A 19,339-nucleotide genomic window follows, 5' to 3' on the forward strand; every position below is an offset into this window, starting at 1 on the left:
GTGGTTTCTTAATTGATGTTTGTGTTTTAAATTCCTGCGCTAAGTGAGTGATGCTGAGTGTAAATTCTGAATAAAGTAAAGGCTGCTGCAATCAAGACAACTAAGTCAAATCATGTGTATTTACAAATATGCAGTGCCACTCTTGGTCTGGTTGGCAAAGACTTTGTTATATTTTTTATATTTACTTTTTTTACTGGATTTAAAATAAAGCCCTCTTGGAAATGTACTACACAATGATGAGCTTTTTCTTTGTATGATTCTGGAGACACGCCGCTCGCTGGGCATTGATTGGAAAAAGACACACCGGCACCGTGAGTTTCTACACAAGCGCTTTTGGCTGCTTACCACAGCCATCAGATCACGGTGAGTGCACACTTTGAGGGGAGACGTACGGCACTCGCCTAAATCCCAAACAAGTTTCACAGGATCACCCACATCGACGCATGGATTGCGATAAATTTTGTTGCACCAGGAATGTTATAGGACTATATGGACTATTGACTGTGTTTTAACACTAATGTAATATCTAAACGGGATATTGCGGGATACATTGCCCAGGATTACTGAATCACATATACACAGGTGTATATACGAGTACGCTACTCAGTCACTCACTTTTGCACTGTCTCACTTATATTTAGAGTTATACACTGTTTTGTATATTTTTTTTATATATTTGCCAGATATAATTTGGACACTGCATACATTTGAAAGTGTATAGTGATCTATACACATTGATCGTTTATTCTCATTCATCACTTCACAGGTCGATGGACCAATAGCAGTACACAGGTTTCTTAAGTGAACTGAATGGTCCTGCGTTTGTAAGGCCTTGTTACTTGGAATGGGACGCAATACCTTTAGTTCCCCACAAGAGGTCTCCCTCTCTGCCAATAGGGCATATATAGCGGGAGGGGGGGAGCCTTGCCAGATGGTTGGAGTTGGTAGCAGGAGGCAGGGGAAGCAGAGAGTACCTGTTAGGGCCCCCGTGGGAGAAATAGGTTTGCACTATGCAGGAAGCAGCTTTCCGTTTATTTCATGTTCCCCTCCGCAGGAATGCCACTGTTCCTCTTTCCCATGTGGGCTAACCAGTGAAGCTGGGCACTCTATTTAGAGATCAATGCTTCCTGTGGGCACAAGTTTAAGATGGACTGACCAGAAAGAAGGAAATGTAATGTTGCAGAGATGTCCATTCATTAACTAAGTAAAGGCAAGCAAATTCAAGTTCAGTTTGGACTGAATCATGTAATGACTGAAAATAAGTGTGGCCTATACCTGGGGAAATTAATGGAGCAGCCTGTTTGGGGCATGAGCGTGTAGTGGTCTGGTGATGGTGGGTCCTTCAGTGGCAATGGCTGGATAGATCCCTATGGCACAGTTGCAATGTTGACTGAGCTCGAAGTCCTCGCCCCCCCCCCCCCCCCCCCCTCCTCTGCATACCGTACATGCATTTTACTGTGTTTTTGCACACAACAACCAGTCTCTTCCTTCTAGTAACATTTACTCTAGTCAGGCTGCATAGAAAGTTCGACAGAACAGGCCATGTCATCTGTGATGTGAAATAACTAATATACATGAAAAGGGCAAGGACATTGCTCTATGACCTCAGTGACTACAATTGTAAGGATCACTACAAATGCCAGAAGGCCTGAGAGAACATTGTCCATGAGGTTTATGCTGCTTGGTTTGGTTATCTAATCTCACTCCCAGAGCCCACACTGACTACCCAGAGCAAGGAAAAAGACCAACCAGAGCTCACACTGACCACTCAGAGCCCGCACTGACCACCTACAGCCCACAATGACCACCCAAAGCCCTCACTGACCACCCAGAGCCTGCACTGACCACCCAAAGCCCACACTGACCATCCAGAGCCCTACTGACTTCCCAGAGCCCACACTGACTACCCAGGGCCCATGCTGACCACCAAGAGCCGGCACCCAGAGCATGCACTGACCACCCAGAGCCTGCACTGACCACCCAGAGCCTGCACTGACCACCCGGAGCCTGCACTGACCACCCGGAGCCCGCACTGACCATCCAAAGCCCCTCCTGACCACATAGAGCCCACACTGAGCACCCAGAGCCTGCACAAACCACCCAGAGCCCACACTGAGCACCCAGAGCCTGCACAGACCACCCAGAGCCCACACTGAGCACCCAGAGCAAGGAAAAAGACCACCCGGAGCTCACACTGACAACTCGGAGCCCGCACTGACCACCCAGAACTCGCAGTGATCACCCAGAGTCTGCGCTGACCACCCAGAGCCCACATTAACCACCCAGAGCAAGGAAAAAGACCACCCAGAGCCCACAACCACCCAGAGCAAGGAAAAAGACCACCCGGAGTCCACATTGTCCACCCGCAGCCCACACTGACCACTCGGAGCCTGCACTGAGCACCCAAAGCCCACATTGACCACCCAGAGCCCACACTAACCACCCAGAGCCCACACTAACCACCCAGAGCCCACACTGACCACCCAGAGCAAGGAAAAAGACGACCCAGAGCCCGCACTGACCACTTGCAGCCTGCACTGACCACCCAGAGCTTGCACTGACCACCAAGAGCTGGCACCCAGAGCCCGCACTGACAACCCAAAGCCTACATTGACCACCCGGAGCCCACACTGACCACCCAAAGCCTGTACTGATCACCCAGAGCCCGCACTGACGACCTGAGAGCCGCACTGACCACCTACAGTATCTCACAGAAGTGAGTACACCCCTCACATTTGTATGAATATTTTATTATATCATTTCATGTGACGACACAGAAGAAATGACATCGATAACACTAAATTTAACACACCTGCTCCCCATCCACACCTGAGACCTTGTAACACTAATGAGCCACATGACACCGGGGAGGGAAAATGGCTAATTGGGCCCAATTTGGACATTTTCACTTAGGGGTGTACTCACTTTTGTTGCCAGTGGTTTAGACATCAATAGCTGGGTGTTGAGTTATATTGAGAGGACAGCAAATGTACACTGATATACAAGCTGTACACTCACTACTTTACATTGTATCGAAGTGTCCTTTCTTCTGTGTCGTCACATGAAATGATATAATAAAATATTTACAAAAATGTGAGGGGTGTACTTACTTCTGTGAGATACTGTAAGAGCCCCACTGATAGAATACTGGATGGCCCTTAGATTCCACACCCTAGGGATCTGCTCGCTTATTCGCTCACATCCTTGGTAGCATGACAGTAGTGTATTTTCAAATGTATGGCCACTGGATCACACTGAGGAACATAAATAACCCGTTATTCATATGCTCTTTTAGCATTTGCAAAAAAAAATACTTTTGTTTTGGCATATATTCGCACACAGATATTCACAGGGTAATATAAATACACCCCTAAATGTGGTCTTATTATAACCATTGGGCGGACCAAAACTGAAAAAAGAAACCAATTACAGAGTGGATTGGCATAGGCAGCAGACCAATATTTATAATTATACCACTATGTTGATACTAGGGGTGCACCGATACTGTTTTTTCAGTATGGAGTACGAGTACCGATACTTTACTTTCGGTACTCGTCGATACGGAGTACTGATAGCGTAGTAGTATATGATTGCCCAAGAAACTGGCTCTATGTTGTCGAACATGCTTGATTGAGCTTGGCCGGGAAACCGGCTTCACAGCCAATCAGCATTTAGCAGGCTTCCCAGTCAATTAGGAAGCCAGGCACCAAGTAATGACCCACCTCTCAGCTTTCTGATTGGCCGGGAAGCTGGCTACATGCGGATTGGCTGGAAAGCCGGCTTCCCAGCCTAATCAACATTGAGACCGGCTTCCCGGCCAATCAGGGAGTTAGTGGGTCATTACTCGCCGCCCAGCTGCCTGATCGCACAAGAAGCTGGCTCCATGTTCCCCTACGGCACTGCCGGTCAGAGGAAATCTCGCTCTGACTGGAAGTTCTGGTATCGGGAAGGTATCGGAGCTCACCCAAATACTCGGTATCGGCACTGATACTAATATCGGTGCATCCCTAGTTGCTACTAAACAAGTTAAAGTAGAACCAAATCCTCACAAAGAATATGTAATTGTGTAGAGCACTGTAAGTCCAAAAAGATTGTCATGGTTTTTCACTTAACCACTTCCGGGCCACAATACATCTATACGGCTGCCCACAGAAGGGGTTAAAACAAGAACATGGCTGTTGGAGCAGCCGTGTTCTTGGTGTCACTTTTTAACAGCCAGCGATGGCTGTTAATGTACAAGTGATCCGGCGTCTATACAGCCGCCGGATCGTTTGTACCGTGTGGTGCCGCCACCCAGGACTGGCACAGCAGGTATCCCCGGAACGATCGGAGAGAGATTCAGCGGCTTCCAGCCGCTGATTTCTCCTCCGATCACTGGACCCAGAAGTGATGTGTGAATTACATCACTTCCGGTGTCACTATTTACAGTCTCTGGCTCTTAGAGCCAGGAGAAGAAGCTTGGGAAGCAGATCTCTGCTTCCTCAGCTTCTTTGGAGTACCTAGGTGACATTAGGATCTGAAAGACCACTGATGTCTCCATAAAGAGCACTTGCCACACCCTATCTGCTATTACATAGGGGGCTTGTTAGCTCCCTACGTGATAGCAATAAGGTTAGTGTAAAAAAAAAAAGTGTTTATAAATTTAAAAAAATGAAATTAACATATAAGAAAAATACAAAAATGCAAAAAATATTTTTTAAAGTTCCTTGCCCCCACATACACACGCAAACACGCGTCGGTGCGCCTACGTGCAAAAACAACAATTGCGCTACACATGTTACATATTGTCACAAATGTCGGAGTGAGGGCAATAATTCTAGAGCCATTTATCACTGTTAGCACAAAACTGATGAGCGGTAAAAGCGTTTAAATTGTTCCCTATGGAAATTTTTTGGTATTGAAGTTTTTTGCGGCTTCACGGGCTAATGCAATTTTAAGGCTTGACATGTTTGGTATCTATTTACCTGACGTGACCCCGTTTTTCATATTTTACCAAAAAATTGGGTATTATATTCTGTTTCTGTGCACTACATTTTAATTTACTGTATTTTATCCTAAAAATACTGGTTTGGATAAACATTTGCACAAATACCGTGCAACATAAAAAATTGAAACTAGCATTTTTTTTATTTTACATGGCCTCTGCTTTCAGAAAATATATCATTGTTTGGGGGTCTGAAGCTGTTTTCTAGCCAAAAATGTATATTTTACATGTGTGCACAAATAGTAATAAAATGCCCCCGACAGCAAGTGGTTAAACAACAAAGTTTTCCCCTTACTTTTAAAATGTTTTCTCTCCTTGTGCTGTGTTCATCCTGTAGACTTTTTTTTAAGAACTTATTTTGGATGTGTGCCACCATGCTGTGCATTGGCATGGCTGTTTGTAGTTCAGTTCTGAACTGTGCAGAACGTAGGATTTTTTTGGAGTACAGAACAGGACACAGAAATCATAACAAATGGGCTATATAGCTGTACCTTCAGGTGTCTGGACACTGGCTAGAGCAGTTGAAGTCCATATAACTCCTCCATTTACTACTACCCACCAGTTCTTTGCGAGCAATAAACCAAGATTAATATAGAAGAGAGGGTTCCGTGTCCTGTACTGTACTCCAAAAAAATGGTAAGTCAAAAATCATGCGTTCTTGTTTGTACTGTATAGTAGACATGTGCATTCGGATTCGGACAAACCTGCAAATCAACGAAATTCAAATGATTTGGCGGTTTGTCCGAATCTGAAATAACAAATTTATTATATGCCCGAATATACTAAAACTATGTTTGGGCATACATAAATGCGAACACATTCGTATATACCAAGACACACTCAAAGATGAACAAGCGGTGGCCATTTCGCCCGCCGGGGCATTCTGCGCAGGCACACTGCCATCTTTGATTATATCTTGGTATACACCAAGATGGCGGTGCCCGAGCAAACGAGCACCGCCATCTTGCTGTATACCAAGATACATTTAAATATGGCGGAGCGCAAGCACAGAACGCGCTGATGGCCGACATGGCCACCGCTCTTTCTGCATTCTCAGTGTGCGGTTTTGGATGCGGAGGCTCGTTGCCTCTGAATCCGAAACAGCAGAAAAATTGTTTTGTTTGATTAAACGAATGGAAACGTTTTTTGTTTTCATTTGTTTCGCCAGAAAACACATATTTTTTTGCAGTGCACATGCCTACTGTATAGGACACAGAAATCTTGATGGATGGGACATCCAAAGGCAATAACACGAGGGGTGGGACTCGATAACAGCCACTGGCATGCAGCACAGGAACCTACTCTTCTGCCTGCGGGACCATGCGGCAAAAATCAGCATGGGCGGATGCAGTGGCCGACCTAATAACCAAAGGGCCCTGGTGCAAGATTTTATCTTGCCCCCCCCCCCCTAGCGGTCTCTAATGTTGCAGTAGCGTGCTGGACTCTGGACCTACCTGAGACCCTGCATTCAGAGCACACCACAGATCCTGCATAGCCCACTGAGACACTCTAGATTGGGCTCTGCAGGGTCCCAGGTGGGCTGGTCATCAGGGTTCCTTTCCCTGTACCTCCTCCCAACTCTTCTTACCTGCTGCTCCTGGGGCCCGGCCTCCACCCCCTCCCCTGACACCTCTGCCATGCCACCCTTGGTACAGCTGATACCCATGTAAGGGGCTCTCCAGGCTGCCCAGACCCCTCACATGGGTACCGGCTATACCCCCCTGATGGCGGTGTTCTATCTACGTTAGAAGGTGTGACCGGTGACGTGTGACCGCCAATAGGTGAAGCATTCCAACGCTTTTTCAGCTGTTCCAGGGCAGATCGTATGTGCAGGAAAACTGATCTGCCCCGGAACAGCTGATCAGTCCTGAAATGTCACTTCTATCCGACTTTGTGACTGCGATCTCACATTCTACCCCACTCACAAAGTCGGATAGAAGTGACATTTCAGGACCGATCAGCTGTTCCAGGGAAGATCGATTCTCCTGCACATACGATTTGCGATGCTGATCTTCCCTGGAACAGCTGACAAAGCGTTGAAATTCTTCACCTATTGATGGTCACACATTCCACTGCCGAAAAACTGGGTGGGATTACGTTAAAATGTGTGACCATGTCACCAGTCACACCTTCTAACGTAGTCACAAACTTTGATAGAACAAAGGCCCTGTTTGTAATAATTTAATCAGAGAAATAGATTATAATGGGGAACATTAGAGTGTAATGTTCCCCATTATAATCCACTTTTCTAATTAAATGAAATAGCAGCACACAACCGGCCATGAATGGAAGTGGGCTACGGAGACTTCCTCGAAAGTGGAAACCATCACTCACAGGATTTTCATGCAAAACCTTATTGAAGGGTATGGCTGAGACTAATGGCCCCGGACTAGCTTCTGCAGGGAGCGGAGTTTGCCCATAGGAAGAAACACTCTGGTCCTGAGCGTGTCTATTAAAAGCCACAGAAACCACCGATATGTTCTCTCGGTGTCTGCCCCAAGATTGTCAGTTGAATCCTGATATGCTGTTTGATGTACACGTATATGTCATAAATGTATGTATACTTTCATTTCAATGTTACATTCTTTTCATTGGAAAATGTTAAAAAAACAATAAAATATTTTGAAAAGTAAAAGCCCCAGAAATTCCAAACAACAGGTGGGAATTAAAGATTGTAATATTTACTATCCACCTGAACACTCCAACATGCACAGTGTCTTATAACTGTCAATTCCAATCTGGACCATAAAGAAGGTCATCCAGATAACTTACTTTGCGAATTCCCTGAGAATGCAACAAGGCTAGTATTGGTGCCAACACTTTTGTAAAGCGGCCAGCCCAAAAGGGAGAGCCAAGAACTGAAAATGTTCCTCTCTTATCACAAAGCATAGAAAGCATTGATGAGTAGGGAAGATGGAAACATGTAGATAGGCATCTTTAATATCTATTGAAGTTAGGAAATCTCCTTCTAGAAGAGAGGGGATGACTAAACAAATGGAATCCATCCAAAATTTGCAAACTGACAGTAATTTGTTTGTCTTTAATTTCCCCATCTGGCTTTGGGGCTGTAAACAGGTTGGAAGAAAACCCCTGGAATCTTTCCAACAAAGGAACAGGAGTAATCACTCCTGCACCTAAAAGCTGACAAAGGGCATTTTAAAGCATCTCTGCTCCAGAAGGAGATTGGAGGGCATGAACCGAGATGGGGAAACAGAAGAAATGTACTACAGGTGAAACTCGAATAATTAGAATATCGTGCAAAGTTCATTTATTTCACTAATGCAACTTAAAAGGTGAAACTAATATATGAGATAGACTCATTACATGCAAAGCAAGATAATTCAAGCCGTGATTTGTTATAATTTTGATGATTATGGCTTACAGCTCATGAAAACCCCAAGAACCCCAAATCCACAACCTCAAAAAAGTAGATTATTACATGCAATCAATAAAACAAGGATTGTACATAGAACAATATCGGACCTCTGAAAAGTACAAGCATGCATATGTACTCAGTACTTGGTTTGGGCCCCTTTTGCAGCACTTACTTAAATTAACTTTGCACGATATTCTAATTATTCGAGTTTCACCTGTATATGGAGTTCTGGCTTTCTGTTTCCTAGGTAACAATTTGCTTTAGCCACCTGCCACCTTCTTAATAAAGGAATCCAAACCTTCACCAAAGAGATGCTCCCCTGCAAAGGGAATCCTCTCTGGATGCTTTTTACAGGCAGGTTACTCTAACCAGTGTTTCAGCCACAGAAGCCTAAGCATCTGGACTTACATTAGTCCCAGCCTGGATAGGTGAGGCAAAGGGGTTGATTTACTAACCTTATAAACACGCCACGAACAAGTATACACCTCTGTAGTGTGTTCCCTCCCAGCATGATCTATTGGTGGAATCTAGACACCTTTGTAGTGTGTACACAAACCAGCAGGTGTGTTGCGCATGAATTGCAAGGTGATGTTGTGTAAATTAGCTCTATGTTATGTTGCTTGCGTTGATGAATGCAGGAATGTAAATGCATGAGCTAACCATTTTTGTCTAAACTGTGAAGCAGCATTATATATGCATCATGTGCATGATTTTTCCATATATGGCATTAGTGGAAATATGCTTTTAGAGACTTTTTGGTTGATAAATACGTTTTGCTGTGTGAAAATCACACGCACCTGGTGCGTGTGTGTGTTTAGGTTAGTAAATCACCCCCAAAGCATCAACCAGAGCGTCCACACAAAGAACGTAAGGCCCCAGGAAGACAATGCAGTTTCCTTAAAACCTCCTCATCAGAATATCCCAAACCCCGGTCTCTGATCACACACTTTGTCCAAACTCCCAATGTTTGACAAGTCTGAAGCAACACTTCCTTCCACCTCCACATCTTCCTCCTCTTGTTAGGAAACAAGGAATGAGCACTGTCCTCATCTGAGTGGGATTCAGAAAGAGCCGGAAAAGGAGGACTGCACTTACAACCCCGGTGATCAGATACTTCCAAGTTAGCAAAAATATGACCCATTAACACCAACACAGAGGCCACAAAATCCTCCTTACTTAGGCAAGAGGAATGAAACCCAGTTGATAAAGAAGCAGACACAACAGAGGGTAAAACATTAAAAGGTGGATTAACAGTCAAATCTTCCACTACTGAGTCCTCACAGTGACCACTAGATAACCCACTTTGCCCACCAGCCGCTTGTGTACCAGATCCCCCTTTACCCCCAGTGACTTTTCATCTCAAATCTGTCATGAAAGGGGCCCCTTAAGCTACACACGCTACCATTCTGCCTATGCCAGTGCCCTGGAATTGTATAGGAGTCTATAGCTGGTGCAATTCGCTGCATGGTCTGTGCAAAAGTGGGCACCAAAAACTGATGCTGTCCTTGCAGGGTCTGGGTATAGCCCCTGAAGCTCTCACTGTAGGGTGGCGATATGGACGACTGCACTTAACCTGCCAGGTCGCTTGCAAACTGCAGAGCTTGATCTAACATAGTATCTTGGAGAGAGATTTAACATAGTATCTTAGAGAGAGATAGGAGTATGACCATCACCTATGGCCAGTTACCTGAAGGTACAGCTCTATAACCCATCCGTCATGATTTATGTGACCTGTACTGTAAAAACAAGAGAAAGGGTGACAACGCAACAGCCACAGCAATAGGACATGTAAAAAAGGATTCAACTTTTTTTTGATTAAAGGAACATATGCTACTACAGAGTGGGTTTAGGTGTTTGGGTTTCTACACATTTTCATGCGTTCTACCCAGCTGTTGTCATTGTGGCAATTTCTTTAGCAGTTTAGCAAGTACTCCTAAAATTGCAATTCTCAGGAGATAATGCAAATGTTTAAGCATATTTAATTTTTCATACTGCACAGCCCTTATAGATAATTATTAATAATTAAATGCAAATGATTTATCATATTAGGTGTTCTGATCTACTCCACCCAAAAAATTATGCCAACAATGACAAACATCCTAAGTGAGAGAAGACCAGCGGCAATAGTGATGCATGCTGATTAATGATAATTGATCCAAATTATAAACAGTGGCAATACTTGGCAAGCAACTGTACTGTTTGAAGTAAAAGAAAACATTAAATTTCAGGTTCTACACACCCTTAAGATCTCGTATATAAAGAATTACATTTCTTCACAAATCACTCTTTCCACTGGAGCTGCTCTTTTTTTCTTCTGGATAGGGTGCCCTTTTGCTTGAACATGTCTTACGCTCAAATGTCATCCACAAGGTCTGTAAAAGTAGGCTCTGTCTCAGGAGGCTATAGTGGAGGTGGTGGTTCTCATGGTCAGTGTGGATTTGGTGGGGATTTCAGTCAGGCAGGTGGTAACTATGGTCAGGTAGCTAGTGGATTCAGTCAGGCAGCTGGTGGATTCGGTCAGGCTGGTGGTTTTGGCTATGGAGGAGGAGAATTTTGTGGCCAAGGAGCTGGTGGAGGCTATGGCGGTGCTGGCGGAGCTGGTGGTGCTGGCGGAGCCAGTTTTGGTGGTGGTGGAGGAGGTTTTGGTGATGCTGGCTTTGGAGGTGGTGACAGCTTTCTCAGTGGCAATGAGAAACAAACAATGCAGAATCTTAACGGCCGCTTGGGTTCGTACCTGGACAAAGTCCGTCAATTAGAAGCAGCAAATGCTGAATATGAACAAAAGATTAAGGAATTCTTAGAGAAACAAAGATCTGGAGGTACCAAAGGAGAAGCAGGAAAAGACTACACCAAGTACTTTACCATCATTGCAGATCTACAAAGTAAGGTAAGTTTGTTCATTAACTAGGTACCAAATTATTGGGGTATGCACTGTAAATAATGCATTTCTTTCAAAATTTACCTTGCAATGATTATTACAGTAACAGTCAATAATACTAACAAATACACTGAGTGGCCAGATTATTATGACCACCCCATCAGTACTTTGTTGGGCCACGAGATGACTTCGTTGGGCCGCCATGTGACTCCACGAGTTGTTGAAAGGTGATGCGAGGAATCTGACACTGCACTGTTGCCCTTCTGTTGTCTTGTACCAGTCTTGCCACTCTCCAATCTGCCATAACATTGACTAGTCGCTGAAAGCCACAATTCGCAAGTTCAGACCCAGATTTTCGGCTGACAGTCCAGTCTTTAAACACTTTAACAATGAGCCCTTCTTGAACATTTAACGAATTCTGCTGTTTTGCTGATACTCGCTCCATGGCTCGCGCCAACAATTATCAAACGTTTAAAGGCTGTTAAATTGCGTTATTTACCCATATCTTCAGAAAAAAAATCACTTCTACTGTCGTGGTAAACAACCTGCTTCCCTATTTATAATGGTCTGGCCCTCTAGCAACTTCAGCGCAAAATTATAGCTAATTATAGCTAATTTGCCTACAAACGTCAGGTGGTGATAATAAACTGGCCACTCAGTGTATATGTTAAAGAGCAAGATTTTTCTCCCTTTGTCGGCTTGTGTTGTTTAAAATCATTGCGCACTCTAATAGAAAAATTTGCAGGAAAGCTGAATTATCCAGCCATTAAACATTTGAAAGCTGCCTAATACTTCTTCAAGATAGTTATGAAATAATATTTTTATAAAGTAAGCTTACAATGGACACAGTATATTGTTTTACCCCAGAGGGTATGATACATTGCGAAATTCAACTTTCTATGATATTATTACTATAACATTTTAAAGTGTTTGTTCAGCGAAAATGGTTTGGTTTAGTTTTGGATAGCGTGGGGAAGAATTAGAACCCCTGTTGAGAATTTACTGCTATCTGAAGCTCCGTTAGAGACATTAAAATGTATCTTATTTGTGTATCGCTCAGTTGTAAAACCTCAAAGGTGAAGGTCAAATCTTAAGGACATGGATTTCTTTCTTAATTTTGGATTGTCTTTGCAGAAGGAACCTTCCCTCTGTTTGATCACTTGATCCACCTTTTCTGTTCTGTAAAACACATATATTTAGTAGTATTAAGAAGTCATTAATTAGTAATCCTGTATCTATAGGTTGGACTACACACAATAGGTTGGACTTGATGGACTTATGTCTTTATTCAACCTCAAATACTATGTAACTATGTAACTAGTTAAAGTGACAGTAAACTCAGGAGTTAAATCTTAAAAATGCTTTCAAGTACCCTAACTTTTAACAAAAATGTATCTTATGTGTGTATCACTCGGTTGTAGATACTCAAATCATCTCTGAATTGGTGCTGACACTGTTCTACGTTCTTGAGGGTGGCTACTTTTGTTCCCCGTGGTCCCTGTGTGTGTTGTAAATAAGCCACCGCTTCAAGCTTGCTCGCAATCTCAATACAAATGAGTAAAATAAACTTGAAATTGTAGCCCATTACAGAAGCGACCTTGGAGTGGTGGCTACTTTACAACACACACAGAGAACGTGGAGAACAAAAGTAGTCACACTCCAGAAGGAAGGACAGTGTCAGCATCAGTTCAGAGATGATTTAAATATCTAAAGCTGAGTGATGCGCAAACAAAAGATACATTTTTGTTAATATTTAGGGTGCTAGAATGAATTTTTAAGATTTAACTCCTGAGTTTGGTGTCACTTTAAATGAGGAGCATAAAACAGTGGCTCTTCTATTTCCCCCACTCTATGTCCAATACTAAAAAAAATGACTTGACATACATTAAATTTGAAAACTAACTATGTGTTTTAAGGGGTGCTATGCTGTGTGTTTTGTAGCAAAGTGTTTACTTGAGGGATTGGACAACCAAGGTGCCAGCTGTGACACAAACTTAGATGAAAAGATCTAAAAATCGTAAGCTGACATAAGCTAAGCTAAAAATTTTAGTTAAATGCACCATTTATGCTAGCTGCCTTATCCCAAATAGTGCAGAGACTCCAGTCTGCATATTTATTTCATATTCATCTTTGTTTTACTAAAATGTCACTTTACTACAGTAACCTAATAGTCACAAAAAGAGGAAAACCCTTTTGATTGTGTTCTTGCAGTATGCTACCTTTATTAAATTAGAAAAAGTGTTATCGTGTTGGGATATTAGAATCAAAACATTAATTGATGCTCTCATTTGTTTCTTACAGATTATTGCAGCCACCAATGATAATGCCAACCTGGTCTTGCAGTCTGATAATGCCAGACTGGCAGCAGATGATTTCAAAATGAAGTGAGTTGACTTGTATGTCTGTCAGAAAGCCATTGGTTAGCACTATTGCTTAGATTAGGGGAATCAAAGTAACTGTTGATGTGGCACTGGTCCCAGAAGTGTACATGGTCTGGTCTCTAGTTTCAGGAGACATCTCTCTAAGGGGTATACACTGGGTCCCCAAAGTGATCCATGCAATGTGTAAAGAGTAAGAGCGCCACAAATAAGTGATATTCCATTACAGATTTATTGCTCTTGGCAAAAGCTTAGAAGACAGCACCCAGTGCGTTTCAGGGGATCTTAAACCCCCCTGCCTCAGGGCTTTAGCTGGCATTGATTGATGAAAGGACTGGACTGTATGAGCTAAATAAAAGCTTATGTGTCCCATGTGGGCGCCAGACTGACAGCCACTGGACATATGTATCATCTATTTGTAGCGCGCTCACTCTTTACACGTTCTTTTGATTACATAAGAGGAAGGGAAACTTTTAGGTTATGAGCCCAAACTGGCTCTGCCAATTGATTTGTGACATCTTTCGGGTTCAAGATCTTTTCGAGATAACAGAATATGGATAAAATGGGAAACTGAGCCCCCAAATAGTGTATGTGACATATGCTTTATGTAATATGGAGAATATAAATAATGAAATACCATACTTTGCAGACTTTGCTCAGTTGCATCATTACTACAAACCTTGAAGTGTGTGATTGCTGCAGATATTGTTATATATTACTATGCATACCCCCAACCAACATAGCAACAACACACTGCCCAAATTTTACCACTGACACCACAGTATTGCTGTCACTACACAAACCCAACCGTGATTTACTGAGATCTGCTCAGGTGCACTCTCTGTATTCCCCTCCTTTGAGAATATTACTGGCCATCATACATATTGGTGCCCTCTCCGAAAACATCTGGAAGTCCATTGATACAGATGCTTTTAGTCTACAATTTCATCAACATAGTCCTTAACACCCTAATCCTCCCCCCCCCCCACACCCACACACGCATTTATAACCACCTCTGCAGCTCTCTTATGTTGCTCCATCAGAGGCCATTCTTCTGGGTATGGGGGAGCATGTGACCTCCATCCAAGATGCAGAGCTCACACCTTTGCAGCCAATCACCAGGCCAAAACACTGTCAAATGATGGCTAGGGTGATGTAATTAACCATCTGAAAGCTCCCATACCATCTGACACAGAGTTGTGGGGAAGGAAGGCATAAGTTGGTCCATTTGGGGGAAGGGGGCATTTTTAAGAGACTCTGTTACTCTGACCTGAATGGGAAAAGTGATGGAATCTCTTCAAAGCTAAAGTTTAAACTAGACAAAATATGTCTACCCTGATTTCTCCATTCTCCCACACATCACGTGTTAATGGCATTTTTACATTTTTAACCCAGTGATATCATCACAGAGTCTCTGTGCTACTCCATCCAATGCAGCAGATCAAAATTGGTTGAAGGGGCCTGCAGATTTCTGAACATGGCTTCCTGAAACCATCATAGCACCTTGTCTCGGTACTCTTTTGAAGAGCTCTCAGTCCTGATGCAAGAAGTGGGCTGGCTCTTGGGAGGAGCTATGCAAATATAAAAAAATCCTCAATAGATGGATGTCCATCACAATAAGTGGACATTGTTAGTCAGACTTGCATGTAGACCACTATAGGTAACACCTACACATGATGCTGAGCCTCCCCGATTGAAAGAACTGATATTCAGTGAATTAAAGGTACAGGCCAGGTACAGTTAGGCTAGAGAGAAGAAATTATACTGGATGATAAATAACACTAGATGGTCTCCAGTCAGGAAATAAGATAGGATCTATCTGACTTCATGCAGCTTCTAATGTACACTGTGCAAAGCTCACAATGGGCAATCCGACCATGTTTTATGTTACACCCTAAATCTGGGTGTAACATGAAACGTGGTCAGAAAGGTAAACTTAGACTTTAAGACCACTGCAAGAACCTCTAATATAATAAGGTCTATTTGGGTCTAGGAACAAAGTTTCAATATGTATATTTTGTGTTCTAAAATAACCCATATATCTCTCCATTTACCTTTTCAGGTATGAGAATGAGTTTGCCCTCCGACGCAGTGTAGAAGCTGATATTAATGGCCTTCGTAAAGTCCTGGATGATTTGACAATGAAAAGATCTGATCTGGAATTGGAGTTTGAAGGTCTTACTGAAGAAATTGCTGTGCTTAGAAAGAATCATCAAGAGGTAAAATCTAAAGAGGTCTCATCCAATGCCCTCTATTTGGTTTAAAGTCTACAGGTGAAACTCGAATAATTAGAATATTGTGCAAAGTTCATTTATTTCACTAATGCAACTTAAAAGGTGAAACTAATATATGAGAAAGACTCATTACATGCAAAGCATAATAATTAAAGCCGTGATTTGTCATAATTGTGATGATTATGGCTTACAGCTCATGAAAACCCCAAATCCACAACCTCAAAAAAGTAGAATATTACATGCAATCAATAAAACAAGGATTGTACATAGAACAATATCGGACCTCTGAAAATTACAAGCATGCATATGTACTCAGTACTTGGTTTGGGCCCCTTTTGCAGCACTTACTGTAATTACTTTTGCACGATATTCTAATTATTCGAGTTTCACCTGTATATCCAGTTGCATACCCAACTGGGTTTTTTTTGTTTTGTTTGTTTTTACTGCTATCTGAGGCTCTGTTAAAGAGATTTCTATTCATTTAGTAACAGTTCCAACAGACAGGAAGTGAAACAATATCTCTAACAGCAACACAGACAGAAAAAAATGGTGCTTTGTATTAATTGAGCAGTGGAAGACTAGGACCTCCAGTCAGCTTTCTTTTTATCACTGCCAATGTTCCTGTTGCAGATTTTTTTTTCTCACTTCTTCTCTGGTGATACCTTTGTCATATGTTATGGGTTCAAATCCTTCCTCACTTCATCCAAAAAAGTTTTGGTTGGATATACACTTTGACTTTGGACTCCAGGTAGATTTTAAGTATGGTTACCATCTGTCCCTGTTTCCCCGGGACAGTCCCAGCTTTGAGGAATCTGTCTCCAGGAAACAACTGCCCCTGGAGCTGTCCCCAGCTGCCTGGCTGTGAAGTGCGGGCTTGTCATTGACACCAGGTAACCAGGCCACAGGGTGTCTCAAGTCTTGACACCGTGACCTCTCATGTCTTTTTCAGTTTAGGCATTGCAGTGCTTTTGCCTCAGACATAGTCGTTGTGTACAGAGCTGAGGAAGGCTGCTCTAAGCACCTCCTCAGATGATTATCATCTGTTCCTGTCTCCTGGAAACAGTCCCAGCTTTGAGGGGTCTGTCCCCAAGAAAGGAGAGTCTCTGGAGCTGTTTTCAGCTTTGAGGGGTCTGTCCCCAGGAAAGGAGGGTCCCTGGAGCTGTCCCCAGCCGTCTGGCTCTGTAGTGCGGGGACGTCATTGGCACCTGGCAACCAGGCTACGGGGTGTCTCATGTCCCAAAGCCGTGACCTCACTTAAGTCTTTTTAAGTTTGGGCATTGCAGTGCTATTTCCACTGCAGCTGCTGCCTCAGACATAGGGGTTGTGTACAGAGCTGAGGAAGGCTCCCCTAAACTCCTCCTCTGCTCTGATGTGAGTGTTTAATGGACTGTTATGTTCTGCTTTCAGCAGCAATTATGTATTGACCAGAAAATAATGTTTTGTTTATTTAATCTGTAGGAGATTAAAGGATCCCAAGGAGGAGGTGTTGGTGATGTTAATGTAGAACTGAATGCTGCACCAGGTAATGACCTACTGAAGGAAATTAATAATCTCCGGGAACAGTATGAGGCCATGGCTGAGAAGAATCGCAAGGACGCAGAAGAACAATTCAAGAAGGCTGTAAGAAACATTTTCTCTTGATTAACCTATATTGAGTTTTAAATTCTCTTAAAGCTATACAGCTTCCTAACACAAATAAGAAGAACTTAAGAAAGGAGATTTCTAAGAGAGATATAATCAGGTACTTCCACCTGGCTGTAGAAGCCAAAAGCTGACCCAAAATGTTCTCGAGGAATTATATGTCCCACAAGGCCACTGAAAAATCCAAGAAGCTTCTGGGTAATGGACTGTTCTGACCGATCTAAACCATTTTGTTTTGACCCTGTCATCTTGACAATATTGTATTTTTAAAGGAAATTTAACAGAAGGAAGGATCGTGGTCCACTTTTGATATAAAGGAATTTTTCAAATATTCTTACTCATATTTAGCATTATTTACACAAATTATTTTGCTTACTTGAACTGATAGCTTTCACTTTTTTCTTTTCAATCCCAAGAGCGAAGGTTTGAAGAAAGAAATATCAACTGGAGTAGAACAAATATCGACCAGCAAGAGTGAGATTTCAGATCTGAAGAAGACACTTCAAGCACTGGAGATCGAACTTCAGTCACAATGGTCCATGGTACAGAATCAAAGGCTTAACACATAATGGTAGACAGTATGATTTTGTCCTTATAAAAGTTCCATGGTTTATGTGTTGATTTCTCGTCAACAGAAAAAATCTCTTGAAGAAAACTTATCACAAACAGAAGGGCAATATTGTATGAAGCTTTCCCAGATCCAAGCACAGATTGCTTCCATTGAGCAGCAATTGGCACAGCTCAGGGCAGACATGGAGTGCCAGACTGCGGAATATGAAGAACTGCTGGACATCAAGACAAAATTAGAGAATGAGATTGAAATATACCGCAGACTCCTGGAAGGTGAAAGGTAAGAAAATACATTGGAATGAGGAATGATGGAAATATAGTCTTCCTTGGTGTCTCAAGAGACAGAAGGACTTGCCATGCCACTGACATCAATATCATTGACAAGTTAAAGTTATGATGGCAGTAGTCAAGCCATTTTCCTACATAGTTACAGAACAGTGATTGTGTATTGTCAACCTTGAAAAAGAAGTTTGTTCCTGGCAAGATCACAGGTTTTAAAAAAGGAAAAAAGCCTGAAAAGGAAAACTAATGCAGTCACATCTAATAACTGACAAGCAACAGTATGCTGTATTACATTTTTGTTTTTGGGTTTAAATATACTGTATATTAAACTGTACTTTATATACTTTATATTAAACTGCTTTGCTGAAAAGCTGTTGATTACATAATAGCTTAAGCCGAAAACTACCCTAACAAATGAATGAGTCACAGGAGTACCTCATCTTCCCACGCTGACTGCTTTGTACAACTCTATACAGATTTTCAATCAATCAAGCAAACAGCTACTGCCAAGGTTATTTATTTAGAACATCATTTCTCGGGGGGCGTGGCTTGGACATGGCGGCGTGAAGACGCACACTTGAGGAGCTCTGCATCCCTTCGGCTATCATAGTGGACCCGTGGACTTTAATCCTCCCTCTCCGTGCATGTCATTAGAACGTGACACCCTGCAGCTGCCTGGGGACCTCGGACAGCCCGATTTACACCGCTTCTTCCTCTGCTCGGCCCTACCAAAGTTGCCACTCCAGGCCCGGCCTCGAACACCAGGTATGGAAGACAGGCACCCGCACCACCAGACAGGCCGCCTCCCGCTCTGAACCCATCGCCCTCTCCGATCGATACCCCAGTCTTCCTGAGCGGCACCCCCTCCCCTGAACATGCGCCTGCGTAGACTGAAACGAGAATTACACTCTCTTTGTTTGACCGATACATGGCGCTTTCGCAATCCTGATGGACGCGACTTCACCTACTATTCTCAAGTCCACCAGACCTATTCTG

General features: G+C 42.9%; 1 protein-coding gene across 1 annotated transcript; it reads left to right on the forward strand.

Moving 5' to 3' along the window:
* Window positions 1-10,701: 10,701 nt before the first annotated feature.
* LOC108787107 (keratin, type I cytoskeletal 10-like) lies at window positions 10,702-18,953 on the forward strand. Its single transcript, XM_018556564.1, has 7 exons — window positions 10,702-11,247; window positions 13,540-13,622; window positions 15,679-15,835; window positions 17,309-17,470; window positions 17,908-18,033; window positions 18,127-18,334; window positions 18,907-18,953. The coding sequence occupies exons 1-7, from the start codon at window positions 10,702-10,704 to the stop codon at window positions 18,951-18,953; spliced, it is 1,329 nt and encodes a 442-aa protein (XP_018412066.1).
* The last annotated feature ends 386 nt before the right edge of the window (window positions 18,954-19,339 follow it).

Source organism: Nanorana parkeri, unplaced genomic scaffold (genome assembly GCF_000935625.1).
Source record: "Nanorana parkeri isolate BGI_ZX_2015 unplaced genomic scaffold, ASM93562v1 scaffold242, whole genome shotgun sequence".
Taxonomy (NCBI): Eukaryota; Metazoa; Chordata; class Amphibia; order Anura; family Dicroglossidae; genus Nanorana; species Nanorana parkeri.

Excerpts from the sequence above, each read along its gene's own strand:
- LOC108787107 (XM_018556564.1), top strand. The coding sequence starts at position 10,702 with ATGTCTTACGCTCAAATGTCATCCACAAGGTCTGTAAAAGTAGGCTCT. Across the intron at positions 11,248-13,539 it reads TTGCAGATCTACAAAGTAAG|ATTATTGCAGCCACCAATGA; the intron begins GTAAGTTTGTTC and ends TGTTTCTTACAG. Across the intron at positions 13,623-15,678 it reads GCAGATGATTTCAAAATGAA|GTATGAGAATGAGTTTGCCC; the intron begins GTGAGTTGACTT and ends TTACCTTTTCAG.